The sequence below is a fragment of the Aspergillus homomorphus genome, assembly GCF_003184865.1.
Source record: "Aspergillus homomorphus CBS 101889 unplaced genomic scaffold BO97scaffold_3, whole genome shotgun sequence".
In the NCBI taxonomy this organism is placed as follows: Eukaryota; Fungi; Ascomycota; class Eurotiomycetes; order Eurotiales; family Aspergillaceae; genus Aspergillus; species Aspergillus homomorphus.
This window is the reverse complement of record NW_020291889.1, coordinates 339,727-356,325: the sequence shown is the minus strand read 5'-3', so window position 1 is coordinate 356,325 and position 16,599 is coordinate 339,727. Positions and strand designations below refer to the sequence as shown.

Genomic DNA, 16,599 nt, shown 5'->3' with positions numbered 1-16,599 from the left:
AGCTACTCTTAACCTTCCCTGCTACCCCTCCTTTTCATTTCTTGTCTGTTCGAATTCAACCCAACACATTGCGAGAGACTGTATCGTATGTCATCCAAATCCTCATCTTCTGCTCCTCCTCCCCCCTTTCTTTTCGCTTATCACCTGTCGTCGTCATCAGCCCGAAAGCGTTCCGTATCCGTAACCGTGACCTGACAGTCGCAGTTCTCATCCCGTCCTGCCAAAGCCCCACCACCTCCGCTTCAGCGTGGAACTGGACGAAGACAAGCCCCTAATCGCTCAACCGTCTTGACTAGATTACTAGCCCCCGATCGCGCTTCCGGCTCCTCCACAGCTGCTTAGCTGCAGCGACAATTTTCTTCTATTCTGTCATCTCTGCCCTCGATTGACTCGATCGCTCCGAGCATCAACTGTCTGAGAACATCCCTCGCCGGTTCATTTCCCCACAGCGACAATGTCGGCCACAAGCAGTCCCATCGAGCAGAGGCTCCCTGAGCGTACGGCGACCATCGGGAGCACCATGACCCGACGGACCTCCGCCAGTGACGATGAGGCCATTCCCGACTCCGATAGCAATGAGGTATGCAGCGATAAGGACAATTGAGCATTCCTCGGACAGAATGGGTTTTGCTGACGGTTCTTCCTTTCGTGTTAGACCACCAATCTTCTCCTTGAACGTCTTCGGGCTTGGAAGCACATGTGTGGTTACCTGGAAGACTACGTTTCGTCGACTGCCAAGGTTTCGAAATCGCAGGCGAAGGATTTCGAAAAAGTGTTAAAGGTGCGTGCAGCTGGGTCGTTTACCTCTCACTCGCATTTAGTACTTTTCGGAAGCTGACTGGGGCCTAACTATGGCGCAGACGGTCAATGAGCCGCTCCGAGAAGGGCACCATTTCTCCCAGAGCGTGGGCGGAGTGGCTTCGTGGTTCGAGAACATCAGGTCCAACACTCAGGTATGCTGCTTAGAAAGGGAAAACTTGTCGCACTGAGGACGGTCACTAAGAGACTGGCAGGGAATGGTGAACCTGTATCTCGATTCGGAAAAGAACCTGAAGGGGTCCGTACTTCCGACTCTCGAGCGCCTCCACAAGGAGATCAAGGCCAAGTCCAAGGAGCTCCAAGGCGGAGCTGCGAAGGGCGCCAAGGCTGTCGACAAAGCTCGCGGTATCACGCAGAAGCATATCGAGCTCCTCGCCCAGCACACGGCCACGCTGGACGCAGCCCACGGCAACAAGATTGACACCGCCCATGACCCTTACATTTTGCGCCGGGGTGTCGTCCATCGCCTGAACAAGCAGGTCATCGAGGAGAACAACAACCGCCAAGACATTATTGCTGTGCAGAACAACTTCCAGCAGTTCGAGGCTCATGTCCTTCAAACCGTTCAGGGGGCCATGGAGCAATTCACCATTTACATGAGTAACCAGCTGGACCGTCACCGCGCCATGTACAGCGATATCCTCTCCTCCGCTCAGCGAGTTCCTCCCGACTTCGAATGGGTCAACTTCATGACCAGAAACGACCACATACTCGTCAACCCCGATGCGCCCCCGCGATCTCTCTCCAATATCACCTTCCCCAACCAGGACCACCGTGCCACCAAGCCCCTCATTGAAGGCCTCCTTGAGCGGAAGTCGCGCGCCATGCTCAAGGGTTACAGCAGCGGCTACTACGTGGTGACTCCTGCCCGCTACCTCCACGAATTCAAAGACAACGATGACTTTCGGCGGGACCCTCACCCCGAACTTTCCCTCTACCTCCCCGACTGTGTCATCGGTGCCATCGATGGCGTCAAGTTCAACGTCAAGGGCAAGGACGTGTCGGGCGGCAAGGTCGGAAACGCCTTTCACACCCACACCGAGTTGAGCTTCAAGGCCACCAACCCGAACGAGGCCGAGAAGTGGTGGACGACCATCAAGGACGCCACCCGTGGTCCGGTGCACACCAGCAGCGGCACCACTTCCTCGCCAACCACCCTCGCCGCCATCGACACGAACCAGCCTCCCGCCTACGCGGAGAAGGAAGCTGCTTCCGCCGGCGGCGCCAACCAGGCCCAGACCCCCGTCACGCCCGCCAGCGCCGCCCCTGCCAGTGCTGGACCCGCCAGTGCCGGCCCCGCCGGTGCCGCACCCGCAAGCATCACCCGCACCGACACCAGCGGCACCGGCACTCTGCCGACCACCACCACCACCACCACCAACCCCGCAACTGCCACCGCAGCTGGAGCGCAAGCCCCCTCCTCGCCCACTGTCGAGAAAACCGTCTAGGATATCAAATTCTTCCAAGTGAATTCACCTGCCGCCACCCGTCTATTTGCTTAATTCCTTCTTGTTGGATTCAAGCCGAGTTTAGTGCGTCCTCGATCTCAGCGGTGAATATGATTGTAGTTAGTGGCATAATCGTCTTGTTATTTATTAATTTATCCTATCTATTTCCCTTGTCTTTTGGCGATCTTCGAGTACTATATTTCTCCCCATTCCCCAAATTGATTTACCGTGACCGCTAGCCTAAGCTTGCTGCTAAGACTGGGTCTTTTGCCTTTGTCGTATTCACACACGCCATATTCGCCGTTTGAAACGTTGTTGACTCTAATGTGATTAACTTACTCTGGGTGCTGGTGTTTTTGTAAATAGTTAGTTGTTTGGACTATGAAAGCTGCATTACGTTATTAGATCAGATTGATATTGTGCATGTATACTGCTCCTTCTTCGTATGGTAGGAAACGGGGGCTTTGTAGTCGTAGTATCTAGCTCACTACTTGCTTAACTTAATCTAGGATTGTTGACAAGGACGAAAGGTTAGGTTGAAGATGTATTCCATACATCTACAGGCTGCGCGGTATTGGAACAAGAGAAGATTTGGGTGAAGAGAATACGGACGGGCGACGCTTCAGGATCACGATGGAGAGAACATGAATGCTTGGATGCTTGAACTCGGGTCACGCAAGATTTGGGTTGTATCCGAGGATGATAGAGATTAGCAAGAAGGACAAGATGATGAATGGCATGATATGATGATATGGTGGACCCGCTCAAAGAGTATGAAACATGATAGACGGTTGTGCGCTTGGGTCGACAGGTATTTCGCCAGCAGGTCTGACCGGAATGGGATCCGAAGTGTGGGGGTAGAGGGATTTGGGGGTCAGCGTTCAGGCTTTGGAGGGTGTTGGTTTGAGAAGCGTAGATTGTGCGGTAGAAGGATTGGATGGTTGACGGTACTATTAGAAGTCCTCCGGGCTTTCGAGGTCCGCCAACTTCTGGCTGAGGAACCGGCCCAGAGCGGCGGATTTGGACTCCAAGGCCAAGAGAATCGCGGGTGACGCGGAGAGGTTCAGCGTGGCGAGGCGGGCGAGGTCGCTGCTGCGGTCGATCTCGTATTGCGTCTCCAGCTGCGAGTCGGTCTGCGACTCGCCAGTGTCACCCCCAGCGGCGCCGTTAGTTCGGCTGCCGCCTGCGTTGGAGGATACGACGCTCGCGTAGGTGCGGACGTTTTGGGTGTTGTTGGAGGTGGAGTCGGGGGTGTTTGCACCTGATGTGTGATGATGTTGGTGGTTGTGATGCGTGGAGCCGTTCGGCGTCGCGTGTGGGTGACCGTTTGAGGCGGCGGGAGACGCATCCTGGGCGTGGTTGCTGCCCAATTTGGAGGGCCCGATGGCGGCCAGGAGCACTTTGTCGGCTATTGGGGTGACGACGGCGACGGAGTCGTCAAGCTCGAAGACAATCGATCCCACGTCGCCGAGGGATACGGAGGGGGTGGTCACGTATGACGACGGATGGCTGGCAGGGTTTACCCCGGTGAGATTGCCTGTTGAGGCGTTCTTTGCGTAGCAGGTGTAGGCTGCGCCGTAGGTAGCGCTTAGGTTGCGGAGTTGGCGGTTTGAGAGAGTTGAGGCGTAGGCGAAGATGGCACCGTTGGTAGAAAAGACTCTGGTGGACATGCCTGGTTATTAGGTGTCTCTGGCGGAGGCTGTGAATGTACGCACATTATGGATGTGATTTCTGGAGGTGCGAGGTTGTCCTCTAGGAGGTCACTCAGAGCCTCCGCATCTAGCATTTTTATGTCTGGGAGACCGGGAATCATGGTGTTCTGGACGTCCACGGGCGGCTCGTGGCAGGCTTGCGGGGTGGTGTTGATGCTGCTGATGCTATGCTCTTCGATGGTCCAGTCTTTCGGTGGGGACCAAGAACAGTCCTCGGGGAAGAAAAAGCAGTTATCCCAATAGTCGCGATCGTCGTGGTCGTATTCGATCGGGTCCTCCGAGTAGCCGAGGAGATCTTGGGCGTATTGGACGGGACTTCGTTCCCAATATGGACGATACGGGAGGTCGGCGACAGCGCTGAGTTTCTGACTAGAATGGTCCGGCTGCACCGAACGCTTGAATTCAGCCATCGTTCTTCAAGGAAGTGATGTGACAGTATTGCTCTAGGGTAGAATTGCGACGAAATAGATCAGGTGTTTAACGCAAGAACAAGGTGCTATCAATTCGGGAAGGTAGATTCAATGTTCAGGAACAAGGCTCTGGAGGTAGTACAAGCCATATGTGAGGGGGACAGGACGCTTTGGCTCACTCCAGGCTGGCACTAGGCAAACACAAAGCAAGCCTAGTCTCCCTTCGCAGTTTAGATCTCATGCTAGTTATAAGCAGCCGGTAGGTTCTCTATGACGTTCCAGAACCTGGGGGAGTGAGTCGTTGGGGGCGCATGTCTCAGAGAGGAATGACCGCGCCGAGTGCATTGGCAGCATATTAGGCAAACGCAAGAATACGAACCAGCAGAGCAGACAAGGCAAAGACAAGCGAGAAGCGAAAAAAGAAAAGGCAAGAAAGTTTGGGGGCGTGGCTTTTCAGGTGGCCAACAAGAGTGAGACCGACTTCTGCCGCGTATGCAATGATCATCTGGCGAAGGATGATCCTAGAGGATTGCCTCAAGGCAACCGGAAATAGACGGGAGAATGGGAAACGAGGAGCGGAGGCCACAAACCTTATTGTGATAGATCTGATGTGTTCACGCCAAGATATATGGCTGCAGAAGACTGTGCACAGCAATGGCTTGGTAGTAACTTAAAAGAGAGAAATCAAAAGGTAACAGAAGAGGTGGTAGTGGTGGAGGTGGAGAAGGACGATGGATGAAGGCCGACAGAGACAGACTTTAGCCGGCAGAATTCCCCCTATCGTGGGGAGTGAGCTTGCCGCCTTTTCTCACCGCCTTAGTAGCTATCAATATCTACCTTACAACTTCATTATTTACGTTGATTGCTACGAAAAACGCTATATGATAGGACAGTCAGCAGCACGCAGTGATTATTCTGTGATGTAATTACCTACGATGACAATTTTAACCAAGTCTATAGCCTTTCGCTGCCAGCGATCTACTTCCAATATATACTTTGTCGACGTCTTGGCTTTCTCCCAAGCTGAATCCACTATGCGCAAACAAATCAGCTACGAATACTTAATACTCAGCTTAGCCTAAGATTGAGGTGCCTTCTGGGAAGCGGAAAGAAAGGAGGGTCCGGGGGGTCCTCCCCGGGAACGCTTTTTATCTGGTTCAAGGGTTGGGTTCAATGGGGGGAAGGGGTCCATTGAAGAGGCGTAGTCTAGTTTTCTCTTGATACCATACTGACTGACTTAATGCAAAGGATCCTGAAGACCAGCCAACACCGGCTAGCGGATATATACTGATATCTATGATGTTCAATCCACCCTCAAGGAGGATTGGGTAGGAGTCATGATGATGACGCGATTGTAAGGCTGTTTTGAACCCCGATTGACAATAAAAACAAAGAAACAACAACAGCCACAACATAAAAATTGGCCGCAGACGATATATCGACGGCCGTGGTTCGGATACGAGGGCGATCAGGCCAACCATTGTAGAGGTCGTTTACCTGATCACTCACTCATATTCGGACCCCGCGGGGAACGCTCCGCCGCCGCAAACACCATCCAGCACAGAAGGTCCCATATCTCCTCCTTCTCTCCGACCCAGCAACGGACGATTCTTGAATACTGCTATTTATTAGTCAAGAAATCCCAAGGTTGCCTTGATATCTAAGCGATATCATACCTTTCTGGTATCGTCAAGGACGATAAACTCAAATTGGTCCCCATCTGTGAGGATGCCAAAGCAACTGGTGTTGGCGCCTTGCGCTGGGCTATTCTGGCTAGCTGCACAGCCCCTAAGCATATATTAGACATGAACTTGCTATACAATGATAAAGAGTCCACACCCATGTACCCTAATGTCTGGGCCAGTCCACTACCGGTATTGTGAAGCCGTTTGGCCTCAATAACAAGTTAGCTTGTGGATCGTCATGTGATTTATACCAGATGGTATAGTCAGACTTCCCACTTATCCTCACTCAATGTTTGTATATCTCCGTCGTTATTTCAGTGTGCGTCCCAAGATGCATAGAATCTGCTCCAGAGGGGCCATGGAGGTGAGGGCTGTGAATGGCTTGTTGATAATCTTGTCGATTCTCATTCTCGCCAAGGGCTCGTTGTCTATGCATTGCCACGACGGTCAGCTACTGTGCGGGAGCTCCTGAGCATGATGACTTACCGAGAGTTAGAACCTTATATCCAAGGGTGAATATACTACGGAGCTCCCTGCTTTGCTGACTATGCTACATAGTACTACGGCACATACATTATATCTATCACAATAAGGTAGCTATCAATTCCTCCCAAATTCCGTGGTGGATTAATAAGCTCAGCAACGAAACCGAGGGATGGCGTCATACTACTGATGCCCCACATTTTTTCGCGGGTTCTCCTCACTAGTACCTTAACGTAACTGAAGGCTTGTTCGTGTCTACCTAAACCCCTCTTCAACCCCTCCTTCTCTCCTCCTTCATGTTTTCCCTCCCATTCTTCCGCTCTTCTTTCTCCCGGGTCCTCATTCCTAAATTTACCCTCGTACCTGGTACGATCTCCATTTATCTCCGAGCTTAAGCCGTTTAGCTGTAACCCCACCCCACTTGAAGCTGATCCTAACCGGTCTTGGATGATTAAACAGGAACCAGTCGATCACTCGCAACCATGGCGACGGATACTTCCAAGTACAAGCTTCACCGTTAGTGCCTGTGCGACACTGGACAATCACAATGGCAGACTAACCATCGACATGGCAAACACTAGACACTATGATCCGTGTCAAGGATCCCAAGAAATCCCGTGCGTGGTGACCCATCTCCCGATGATGACCAGCTCCGGCTAATCCGCCCCGTATCGCCAGTGGAGTTCTACAAATTCCTCGGCCTCAACCAGCTCAACCAACTCGATTTTCCCGAGAACAAGTTCTCCCTCTACTTCCTCGGATACAACGGCCCGCAGTCGCTGCAGGGCGAGACGCACTTCACAGACCGTAACGGCGTACTGGAGCTCACACACAACCACGGCACCGAGAACGACCCCAACTACAGCGTGGTCAACGGCAACACGGAGCCTCACCGCGGCTTCGGCCACATCGCCATCTCCGTCGACAACATCGAGCAGGCCTGCAAGCGCCTCGAGGATGCCGGCTACGAGTTCCAGAAGAAGCTCACCGAGGGCCGCATGCGACACATCGCCTTCGTCAAGGACCCCGATGGATACTGGGTGGAGATCATCCGCCGCCACGACGAGGATGTCGGCGCCACCACCGACCCGACCAGCTACCGCCTCAACCACACCATGCTCCGCGTCAAGGACGCCGAGGCCAGCCTGAAGTGGTACCAGGACGTCCTGGGCCTGAAGCTGCTGCGCACCAGCGAGAACAAGGAGGCTGGCTTCAACCTCTACTTCCTCGGCTACCCCGCCTCCAACCCCGAGCTCAAGAAGGACGCCAAGAACCCCGTCGCCGAGTGGGAGGGTCTCCTGGAGCTCACCTGGAACTACGGTACCGAGAAACAGGAGGGCAAGGTCTATCACGACGGTAACACCGAGCCTCAAGGTTTCGGTCACATCTGTAAGTGATGCCCCTCGGTTCCTTCTTTCTTATTTTTCCTCAACACCCGGGTGATTGCTAATATCGGGATAAAGGTGTCTCGGTCGATGACTTGAACGCTGCCTGTGAACGCCTGGAGTCCTTGAACGTTAACTGGAAGAAGCGTCTTACTGATGGCCGCATGAGGAACGTGGCCTTCGTTCTCGACCCGGATGGATACTGGGTTGAGGTGGTCCAGAACGAGGCCCTCAAGCCTGCCGAACAGTCTCTGTCGGGATCGAACTAAGTCTAGGTGTGCATTGATTCGGCCTGACTACTTGACTCAATTTGCGCAAAAAGCTTTCTCATGTGCATAGTTCGATGAATGTATTTCAGCAACCAAGGGTAGTATACTCAGTAATTTGACTCCTTTCGGACCGTACAGGTCCACGAGACTGAAACGGCATACAAGCGCCGTTTCGTTTAGCTATCCGAGTTTCTAAGTAGAAGGTGAATCCGGTTTCTTTACAGGTAGGTCCTTTTCCGGCCCGTTCATCACCTCCAATAACCAATTCCCGGCATATCTCTCCGCCGAGTCGGGCCAGGCCGACTCCTTGACCTCCACCCATGAGACTCTCTTCTCGCGGATCGCCTTCTCCCGGCCCCAGAAACAGGCCCGCCGCATGGTATCCACCATCTCGACCGCCTGGTGAGTCAGGATACAGTCTGCGCGTTTTCTCATTCTATGTGCCAGGAATTCGCGCCTGTCTTTGATGCTGATCCGGGTAGGTTTTTCGGGCTTCATTCGGTTGACCACGTCGCCGCGAGTGTAGATCCGCACCCACGGTAGCGTCACGTCTGGGGGTGTGAATTCTGGGAGCGTCGTTCCTGGGAAAATCATTTCTGGGGGCAGGCCCTCTTCGGGCGGGCATTCCTCCGGGTCCGCCGACTCATCACCGTCGTCATCGGGCCCATACGACGGCCATCGGAGGACCTTTTTCCTGTGGATGATGGTGCCCTGATTCGTCCACTTCATCGCGGCCAACTTGGCGGCCTCCCTGGCGGCCTTTTTGGCGTCGGCGATAGCCTTTTTGTCGAGATATAAGAGCAGCTCAGCCGGCTTGGGGCGCGCTATTGATGCCGGCAAGCTGCTGTCCGCGAAGCCGGGGAAGTATTTCTGGACGTTTTCCTCGAAGAGTTCCTGCTCGGACTTCTGTCGAGGGACGGGGATTGGATACCCCGGGCCGGTCAGATAATCGGGGAATAAGAGGGGAACGCTTTTGCCGGCGGGACGGAGGAAGAGCATCGGGGAGGCGAAGGCGTCGAAGTACCGTTCCGGGCTTGTAAAAAAGGATTTTCGGGCTTCGAGAAGGCGGACCAGATCGCTGGAAGCCGCGGGTGGGTTGCGATTACTGGTGGTTGCGGTTCGCTTTGCCCCGGGCTTGACGGCCGCTGTCGTGGCTTCTGTCGGAAGACTCAGCCCTGTGTCATCGATATCGGACAGGTCGGGCATGCAGTGGTCGTCAAGGTCGGCCCAGTTGCACACCGGCTCGAGGGCTGCGACGGCGTGGATGGTTTGTGCTTCTGTAAGAGCAAGCATCAGGGCTAGCGAGCCGCCTATGTGCGTACCCGTAACTCCGACGCGCCGGGGTTGCAGGTTCTGCTGGATCCAGTCGAACCCGGCCAGGGTGTCGTGTATTGGCGTCGGAAACTGGTAGTAGACTGGATCACGCGTTTCTGGCCCTGTGCTGGTGGGTGCATCTTGAGATGCGCTTGATGAGGGTCGACTTAGGGAGAGGCCCAGTCGGTAGTTGATAGTTACGATTGTTTTGAAAGTGCTGGGTGAGGAAGCATGTTCCAGCGAGGTGTTGGGGGCATCTTCAATTTCCCAAGGGAAGACTTCATCCTTGCCCTGTTGCTTCGGAGGCTTAGATGCTTGTTTTTCAGCGATTTCAGGCTGCGTGAACAGCGGACCTGGTGGTAGATGGATGATCACATCTCCATTCCGGATCGGGACACTACTTGGATGGATGATTCTGTTATGCGGAGGTCAGTTTCGAGGATATTCTCGCTTGAGAAGTGTTTAATTTCGAGCCTACTCTAGTTTAATGTGCCCATTATTTCCTACCGGTATGTCGACGGTATAGTTGCTAAATTTCACTGACGCGAGTCGCGCGCTTCTGCAGAATGAACGGGCAGACTGAGGTCGCCACCGGGATATAGCGGTGTGGCTCCGGATCGAGGGACGTCCAGGCAATGAGTATACCAAGTGGCGCATAGCACCCAGATGTGACGAAGAGCCCAAAGGAGGATGGAGTTGAGAAATCATGAATCCATCCAGCAGACTCCAACATGATCGGAATGGAGTTTGAATGGATTTGATTTGGCGCGCAGGCACTGAGTCCGGGGAGTACTGACGCTAAACCCTTTTGGGCCGGGGTTCTGGGTCATTTCCTCATTCGGCAACCACCTGGATTTCCATCTGTTGAACAACTTGAAACCATTCCAAGAATCATCATATCTTATTATTCCCATATCTAATGGATCACTAAATGATTATGCACGGGCTGCATATATCTTTACAAGTTCATGGGGTTTTAAATAACCAAAATTCAATTCTGCCAATATGTACTCGCATCCGCAACAATGACGCTGAGCAGCATCGAAAGCATTCAGAAATTGGGGCTATGCTACAACACAGCCTCTGTGGCAAAGATAGGAGAAGCTGGCTCTCCTTACGTCGACCTCAGATGGACCTCTTTCGACCAGGGTGATAGGCAACCTTGCTATATTCCGTTCCTGTTAATGCATGTACTGATCGTCTGTTTCAGCCAATGATGTCAACGATATCCACCCCGCCCGATAGCCTGTCTCTTTATCATTATTGCCTGCACCGCGCCTACACCACTTCGACCCATCCACAAGTGAAATCGACATCAGTGCCAGACGGATCACGAGAGATACGCAAAAGAGAGAGGAATATACGAGAACAGTCAAGTGGAGCTAAATTTCTTGGAGCAGAGAGACCAGCAGTCGCAGGGACATGGCAGGCGTACAACCGGAAGCCTCCGCTAAACCAAACCAGGATGACCTTGTACCCGGCGTTCCAGACGAGGATCTGTGGCTGTTGATACGACGGTTCAACAAGGTATGCTTGCTTACGCAGAGTTGGGGTCGGCTTGCTGATGAACTCGCTTCTGATTGGGTTTAAGCAAATATATGCCGTTCAAGCTACGTCCGAATCTCGTTCGGAAGACCTCGATGTCAATCCCGTTCCAGATGAACAGTTTCCGCCCGAGAAAGTGCGGATCACACTAGAGAGATTCTATGTCTCTGTCATAGTAGGGTTGACTACCTTCTATGCTCACGTTGTTAGGCTGCGGTCGTGGAATGAGCCCCGTCGTACCTCGGCCTTCTGTGCAGTATGTTATCAACTCTATCCATGGACATGTTATCCACTACTGATGACATTAAGACCTACTTCCTCGCGTGGCTTTGGGGAAGCCTCATTCCTGTTATATCATTCTTTCTTGCTACTCTGGTTCTATTCCCCTCAGTGCGACCTCTGCTTTTCCCTTGTCCTGCTACCGCAGACAGCGGGTCTACAGAAACTGAGGCACGAGACACCACAGGTCCATCCAGCAAGCATAAGGGCGAGACCGCCGAGCAAGAGGCCAATAGTCTCATCAACAGCATCGCCAAGATCGCTATCAAAGCAGCGGCGAGCAAACATGGCCAGGAATCTGATGACAGTCTAGAAGAGACACTTGCATCGGACTCGACCACAGATATCAACACCATCCCTGATGCTGCAGCGACAGGAGACGAGACCAAAAAGTCCATGAGGAAGGCGGTTGCCAATGCCACCAGCCAAGCAATGCGTCTGATCAGTGATGGTACGGACATCTATGAAATGTTCTCCAAGTAGGGTCTGCTGTCTATCCATACAAGCACATCTCAGCTGACGATAAATCAGCGCCCTTTCCCCGACACCACCTTTCACCTCTGTGACGGCTCAGATCCAGCTAGCAGGCGTCCTCATGCTGATCTGCCTAATCACACGCTTCATATCGAATGACTTCATCGTCAAAGCCAACAGCTTCACGCTCGGCTTCGTCTTCTTTGGGGGTCCTATCCTCCAATTATCGATGGACTACCTGAGCGAGAAGATTCCAGACTGGAAAAAGTTCCTCGACCCACGACAGTACGTACTACACAAATTCCTACCCTAATCATCACATCAAATACTAATTTCACACACCATCCAGAACGCTCCTAAAGAACATCCCCACCAACGCCCAGCTAACCCTCACCCTGCTCCGGCTCTGCGAAACCAATCACACTCCGCTCCCCACCCCACCTTCCTCCCTACAGTCCCAATCCAACAACGGAATGCCATCCTGGATCACCTACAAGAACAAACTCAAAATTACAGCCACCGCAGCCGCAGCAGCCAGCACGGCCAGCCTAACCACCACAACCACCGCGACCACATCCACAACCACCCCTACCTCCGAACTCCCTAGCTCCAGACGCAAGAGATTCCTCCCTCGACTCCTTCGCATTATCCGCACAACCATCACCCTCGCAACAAAGGGCCATTCCGTCTTCAACCAAGCCATGGCCATCGCCGGCGCCACCCACGGCACCAGACGCCTCCTCCTGACCATGCACCGCCGCAACTGGGAATGGGAGACCTCAGGGCCGGACACCTTCGACGCGAAATTCGAGCGCAAGCGAGGCACATTGGTCATCGATTATGCTTCTGCTTCCACGCCGTCGCCAACACAAAACCTCCCACAAGCAAACGATACCCCTACCCCACACGAAGGAAAAGAGAAAGAAGAGCAACCAATCCCAACCCTCTACTTCAGCACCCTCCACTCCGCCACCCTCGAGGACCGCAGACTCGACCACCAAAAGAAGGGCACGGTGCTGTTCCAGATCCCGATCTCGAAGATCCACGGGCTCCGGAAGACGGAAGGGCTCGGGTGGAAGGGGAAGTTGATTGTCGAGTTGGCTGCGGGGAGCAAGGAGTCCGTGGACGGGTTGGTGATTTCCGGGCCTGAAGAAGGGCAGACGTATCATGTTACTGGCATGAGGGCCAGGGATCAGTTGTTTAATCGGCTGGTCGCGATGGGAGGTCAGGCGTGGGAGAGGGTGTGATCATTGCCGTGGATTTATTAGTCTTTAGGTTATTTTTATTTAGGGGCTTTTGGATAGGATTTCTTTGTCTTATTGGGTATGTTTTTCTTGATCTTTTCAAAGGGGCAATATCTTGAAATCGATATCATGTGGCGTTGTACATATGTATGCGGTGGCCTATCTTTTTGTGATATTAAGTGCCATTTAGGAGATGCCTGCATGAAGGAATCGTCCTTGGATCATAGATAGAGGGCCGTCCTGAGCGTTATGCCGCTATAGCACACACACCAGACTGACCAAAGGATAAATGAACTGTCTAGTGAGAACACATTAAAGAAATGACCAGAAAAAAAGATTATTCCCCTATTTTGCACCGAGTAGCTCCGCTAAAGGCCAGACAGAATCCGAGGCTGTTTCTCCGACGTCGCACTTACAGCCGGATCATCCATGTCGAGGCAAGCCTCCGTTTCATCCTCCGGCACAGGACGCAGAACCTCAAGCGACAGGTCGGAATCCTTCGAGTACACGCGTAATCCCACCACGCAGACGGCATTCCACGGGTCCCCATTGGCGTCCACCTCACTTCCGTACGACATGGTGCGAACGGGCGTCTTCGGCTCCGTCGGTGGTTCTTCGGGAGGCATGTCGAGATCGGAATCGAACTCGAACCCTTCCAGATACTTCTGGTCGGGATGGGGTGTATGGACTGGCGACCGTTTATCGCGGATAGACAGGGACACCCGGCCCCTTGGGTGGTCGTGACCGTTGACATGTGAGCTGCTGACCTGAATCGTGGGGATCGAGCCATTTTCGGCAGGTTTCTCCCCCGCCGCGGAGACATAATCGACATGACCGTTGGGAGTATGCTCCGCAGCCTCCGATCCCTTGCGGCAGGTCCGAGCAGCCTCTTCGGCAAGCCGTTCCTCGCGACGATGGCGCCGGGCTTCGCGTTTCCGGTCGCGGATCCACTCCTTCTGAAGTCGCTTTTTGGTCTCCTCGCGGAGCTTTCTCCGTTCTGCAGCCCGTTGGCGCTCTTCTCGCTCCTCGCGCGCGCGTTTCTCGCCCTCCGTCTCGGGGACTATGCCCTTCGCATGGGCGAGATCGTACGACAGGCCAATCTGGACGAGCTTTTCCCGTCGGGTGGGTGCGAGGCTCCGCACGACGTCTTCGGTGGGCATTTTCTCGTTGTCTCGGTAGGCCGTGACCTTCATGAGTACATGATAGCGGCCGGGTTCGAGGTCAACTTCGACATTCACGGCCCGATACATGAGATCGCTGCTATGACTGCGCACGAAATAGTCGTCTTCGCCTTCCTTTTGCAGGCGGAACTTGAGGACGAAGTCGTATTCACCGGCTAATCCTTTGTAGTAACGGTCGTCCAGCTGAGAGTCACGTCAATAACCGTTTTTGAGGAAGTTAGGCAAAGGAGAGCCATCAAAGCTTACCTGCGAGAGAACAATAACAACTGGTCCAGCTTGGCTTACATTGAGCACGAACTTGGTGCTGTGATAGTCAGCGGACCAGGGGACATTTAAGGTCGTCCATTGCTGGGTGACCGTCCAGTCGTCGTTGAACAGGCGAGTTCGGTCAAAATGCTGGTATTTTTTGAGGAAGTCTTCATAGGAGATCCAGAAGAACTGCAAGAGGCACATTACTAACATGCTATATAGTAACCAACAGGAGGATTAGGAGACTCACCCCGTCGTTGCCAAATTTATGCCCCAGCTTTGCCATCCACTCCGGTGTCCACTGTTCAGAGCCGTCGCTCCAAGCACCGGTCCATTCTTTCTTGCCCCATGGGTTTCTAATTCATTAGCGTTATACATAAATAAAAGAATTCAGACACTTACCTCAGCCGCAGCAAGCGATGTCCCTCAATCTCTCGCGCATCCATGATGGAGTAAGAGTGGTTTTCCGAAATACCCTTCCTGTCTCTTGGTGGCCCTCGATAACCCGGGTCCAGCCAGTTGGAGAATAGGCCACAGCCACAACCGAAGAGGAACTCCTTGTTGACCTTCATAAGCTCCTCGTTCCAGAATCTGTCTTTGTCTAGGATGTTACTGGCAAGTATGTCAGAGGTGACTCCGCCCGTCAGATCCTCGAGAGCCTCGCTGTAGTGCAGATATTAGCTATTGTACGTCAACTCATCACATGTGTCTTACCCCACAAATCCACCCTCAATCGCAGAATAGTCACCGTGAGCTTTGGCGTAGGCTTTCTCGAGCAAGGGCAGCCATGTCTCGTTCTCATCAACGCACTGAGCGAAATACAAAGCGCGAGAGCCCGTCTGCCACGCTTTGCGATACTCTTCTTCGGTGTCTTTTCTTGCAATGTCATCCCAGATCGGTCGCTCATCCACAGATTCGTCGTAGTCGGCTGCACGAAGGTACAACTTATCGTCCACAATGCACTGTTGCCAGTCGCCGTCTTCACTATGTTAGCTTTGTATCAACTCTGTGGAGTCGGGTTGCCTCACCTCTGTAGAAAACAAAACCATAAACGCCCACCTTCTCGTTCCGAGCAACACAGACATTTTCAATCAACCCCTGCTTATTTCCCATTGTACACAACGCAGCCATCAACCAACAGTCACCGTCGCGACCTTGGCGCACATCAGAGGCCGTAGGTCCATTGACGTAGAATTGCGGCTTCTCGAAGATTTCCTAATGACCATCAGAATATCAGCATCGGCCAATTGCCCAGCTTATAGTTTGTCTTCTGCAGTCAGTCAAACTCACGGTAACTCTTTTCACACCCCTCGGCCGCATCTCCAGGTTCTTCTCCATCAGCCCGTCGAGGTAGTTCCTTCTCCCGCACTTGAGATCGGATGCGATGTCGAAATGCGGATCCGAGTATTTCTGGTTCAACCGTTCGCATTCGCTAGCAATTCGATCAACGGCACGTTGGCACTCCTTCCGTGCCTGTTCGTACGATTTCCCCGCCACCTGAGCTTGGATCACCCCCTTGGGTGTCCTCGCAGCCTTCGTGCGCGCATACGGATTGTCCGGTAACACGGTATTGACTAATCCAGGATATTTGGAGTTGAAGTCATCCCAGAACTGCTTGACTGTTTCCTGGGGCGGTTGACTGGATTTCATCCGCATCCTGCTACCGGAGCGCGACGAAAGCGGAGGAGTATATGCCATATCGGTATGGTCCTCACAATCCATTGTCGTGGTGAAGTATCAATATAACAAGATCACGAGAGCGAACAGAACCCAATGGACGGATCACCAATGTTGTTGAAGATGAAACAAATCCAGGAATCTGGGACCTCTGAGCCCCTTATAAACGCCCATATGGACACAAAGCAAGCTGAACGTCCTCGCTCATATCAATTCGAATCTAAAATGTTCCCCACACAGCCTGAGGCTGGAAATGCATAAGGCAGGCCAAGCATGATTGGAACCTTCCTTCGCATGGCAGGGAAGAGAGCCGGTTGAATGGTTCAAGCCCAGGTCTGAGCGCTTACCAAGCGCTCGTATTGTCGAGCCACGCGGACCGGTCATTCTAAAATTAATGGCCACTGATAAGCCCGAGGATGAACTCA

At 53.1% G+C, this 16,599-nt stretch overlaps 6 protein-coding genes across 6 annotated transcripts; 3 read left to right on the top strand and 3 right to left on the bottom strand.

Annotated features, from left to right (window-relative positions):
* The first annotated feature begins 37 nt into the window (after positions 1 to 37).
* Positions 38 to 2,656, top strand: BO97DRAFT_402752 (PH domain protein). The gene is made up of 5 exons (XM_025694583.1): positions 38 to 85; positions 205 to 580; positions 656 to 781; positions 861 to 953; positions 1,014 to 2,656. The coding sequence occupies exons 2-5, from the start codon at positions 455 to 457 to the stop codon at positions 2,265 to 2,267; spliced, it is 1,599 nt and encodes a 532-aa protein (XP_025555480.1). The 5' UTR covers positions 38 to 85; positions 205 to 454; the 3' UTR covers positions 2,268 to 2,656.
* A 564-nt stretch (positions 2,657 to 3,220) lies between these two features.
* BO97DRAFT_431229 (uncharacterized protein) lies at positions 3,221 to 4,389 on the bottom strand (the record flags this gene model as incomplete). The annotated part of the gene is made up of 2 exons (XM_025697484.1): positions 3,221 to 3,926; positions 3,983 to 4,389. 2 exons carry the CDS (start codon positions 4,387 to 4,389, stop codon positions 3,221 to 3,223), a joined length of 1,113 nt encoding a protein of 370 aa, XP_025555479.1.
* Positions 4,390 to 6,825: 2,436 nt separating this feature from the next.
* Positions 6,826 to 8,342, top strand: BO97DRAFT_402750 (lactoylglutathione lyase GLO1). The gene is made up of 5 exons (XM_025694582.1): positions 6,826 to 6,923; positions 7,017 to 7,073; positions 7,139 to 7,174; positions 7,236 to 7,946; positions 8,021 to 8,342. Exons 2-5 carry the CDS (start codon positions 7,040 to 7,042, stop codon positions 8,209 to 8,211), a joined length of 972 nt encoding a protein of 323 aa, XP_025555478.1. The 5' UTR covers positions 6,826 to 6,923; positions 7,017 to 7,039; the 3' UTR covers positions 8,212 to 8,342.
* Positions 8,343 to 8,389: 47 nt separating this feature from the next.
* BO97DRAFT_402748 (uncharacterized protein) lies at positions 8,390 to 10,256 on the bottom strand. Its single transcript, XM_025694581.1, has 2 exons — positions 10,004 to 10,256; positions 8,390 to 9,940 (listed from the first exon to the last, which is right to left on the bottom strand). The coding sequence occupies exons 1-2, from the start codon at positions 10,180 to 10,182 to the stop codon at positions 8,404 to 8,406; spliced, it is 1,716 nt and encodes a 571-aa protein (XP_025555477.1). The 5' UTR covers positions 10,183 to 10,256; the 3' UTR covers positions 8,390 to 8,403.
* Positions 10,257 to 10,704: 448 nt separating this feature from the next.
* On the top strand, positions 10,705 to 13,373 carry BO97DRAFT_440111 (uncharacterized protein). The gene is made up of 5 exons (XM_025698047.1): positions 10,705 to 11,052; positions 11,117 to 11,326; positions 11,380 to 11,828; positions 11,881 to 12,108; positions 12,173 to 13,373. Exons 1-5 carry the CDS (start codon positions 10,948 to 10,950, stop codon positions 13,068 to 13,070), a joined length of 1,890 nt encoding a protein of 629 aa, XP_025555476.1. The 5' UTR covers positions 10,705 to 10,947; the 3' UTR covers positions 13,071 to 13,373.
* Positions 13,267 to 16,399, bottom strand: BO97DRAFT_475138 (calpain-like protein). Its single transcript, XM_025700384.1, has 7 exons — positions 15,788 to 16,399; positions 15,526 to 15,712; positions 15,212 to 15,476; positions 14,900 to 15,160; positions 14,748 to 14,853; positions 14,495 to 14,686; positions 13,267 to 14,431 (listed from the first exon to the last, which is right to left on the bottom strand). Exons 1-7 carry the CDS (start codon positions 16,217 to 16,219, stop codon positions 13,436 to 13,438), a joined length of 2,439 nt encoding a protein of 812 aa, XP_025555475.1. The 5' UTR covers positions 16,220 to 16,399; the 3' UTR covers positions 13,267 to 13,435.
* Positions 16,400 to 16,599: the final 200 nt, after the last annotated feature.

Bases quoted from the DNA above. Each gene is read 5' to 3' on its own strand.
- BO97DRAFT_402748 (XM_025694581.1), bottom strand. From the start codon at position 10,182: ATGCGCCACTTGGTATACTCATTGCCTGGACGTCCCTCGATCCGGAGC. The intron at 9,941-10,003 runs GTAGGCTCGAAA...TCCGCATAACAG, and splicing joins AATGGGCACATTAAACTAGA to AATCATCCATCCAAGTAGTG.
- BO97DRAFT_402750 (XM_025694582.1), top strand. From the start codon at position 7,040: ATGGCGACGGATACTTCCAAGTACAAGCTTCACC. The intron at 7,175-7,235 runs GTGCGTGGTGAC...CCGTATCGCCAG, and splicing joins CAAGGATCCCAAGAAATCCC to TGGAGTTCTACAAATTCCTC. The intron at 7,947-8,020 runs GTAAGTGATGCC...ATCGGGATAAAG, and splicing joins TCAAGGTTTCGGTCACATCT to GTGTCTCGGTCGATGACTTG.
- BO97DRAFT_475138 (XM_025700384.1), bottom strand. From the start codon at position 16,219: ATGGATTGTGAGGACCATACCGATATGGCATATACTCCTCCGCTTTCG. The intron at 15,477-15,525 runs GTGAGGCAACCC...AACATAGTGAAG, and splicing joins TGGTTTTGTTTTCTACAGAG to ACGGCGACTGGCAACAGTGC. The intron at 14,432-14,494 runs GTAAGCTTTGAT...CGTGACTCTCAG, and splicing joins TTGTTATTGTTCTCTCGCAG to CTGGACGACCGTTACTACAA.
- BO97DRAFT_402752 (XM_025694583.1), top strand. From the start codon at position 455: ATGTCGGCCACAAGCAGTCCCATCGAGCAGAGGCTCCCTGAGCGTACG. The intron at 581-655 runs GTATGCAGCGAT...CTTTCGTGTTAG, and splicing joins CCGACTCCGATAGCAATGAG to ACCACCAATCTTCTCCTTGA. The intron at 782-860 runs GTGCGTGCAGCT...ACTATGGCGCAG, and splicing joins ATTTCGAAAAAGTGTTAAAG to ACGGTCAATGAGCCGCTCCG.
- BO97DRAFT_440111 (XM_025698047.1), top strand. From the start codon at position 10,948: ATGGCAGGCGTACAACCGGAAGCCTCCGCTAAACCAAACCAGGATGAC. The intron at 11,053-11,116 runs GTATGCTTGCTT...ATTGGGTTTAAG, and splicing joins TGATACGACGGTTCAACAAG to CAAATATATGCCGTTCAAGC. The intron at 11,327-11,379 runs GTATGTTATCAA...GATGACATTAAG, and splicing joins GTACCTCGGCCTTCTGTGCA to ACCTACTTCCTCGCGTGGCT.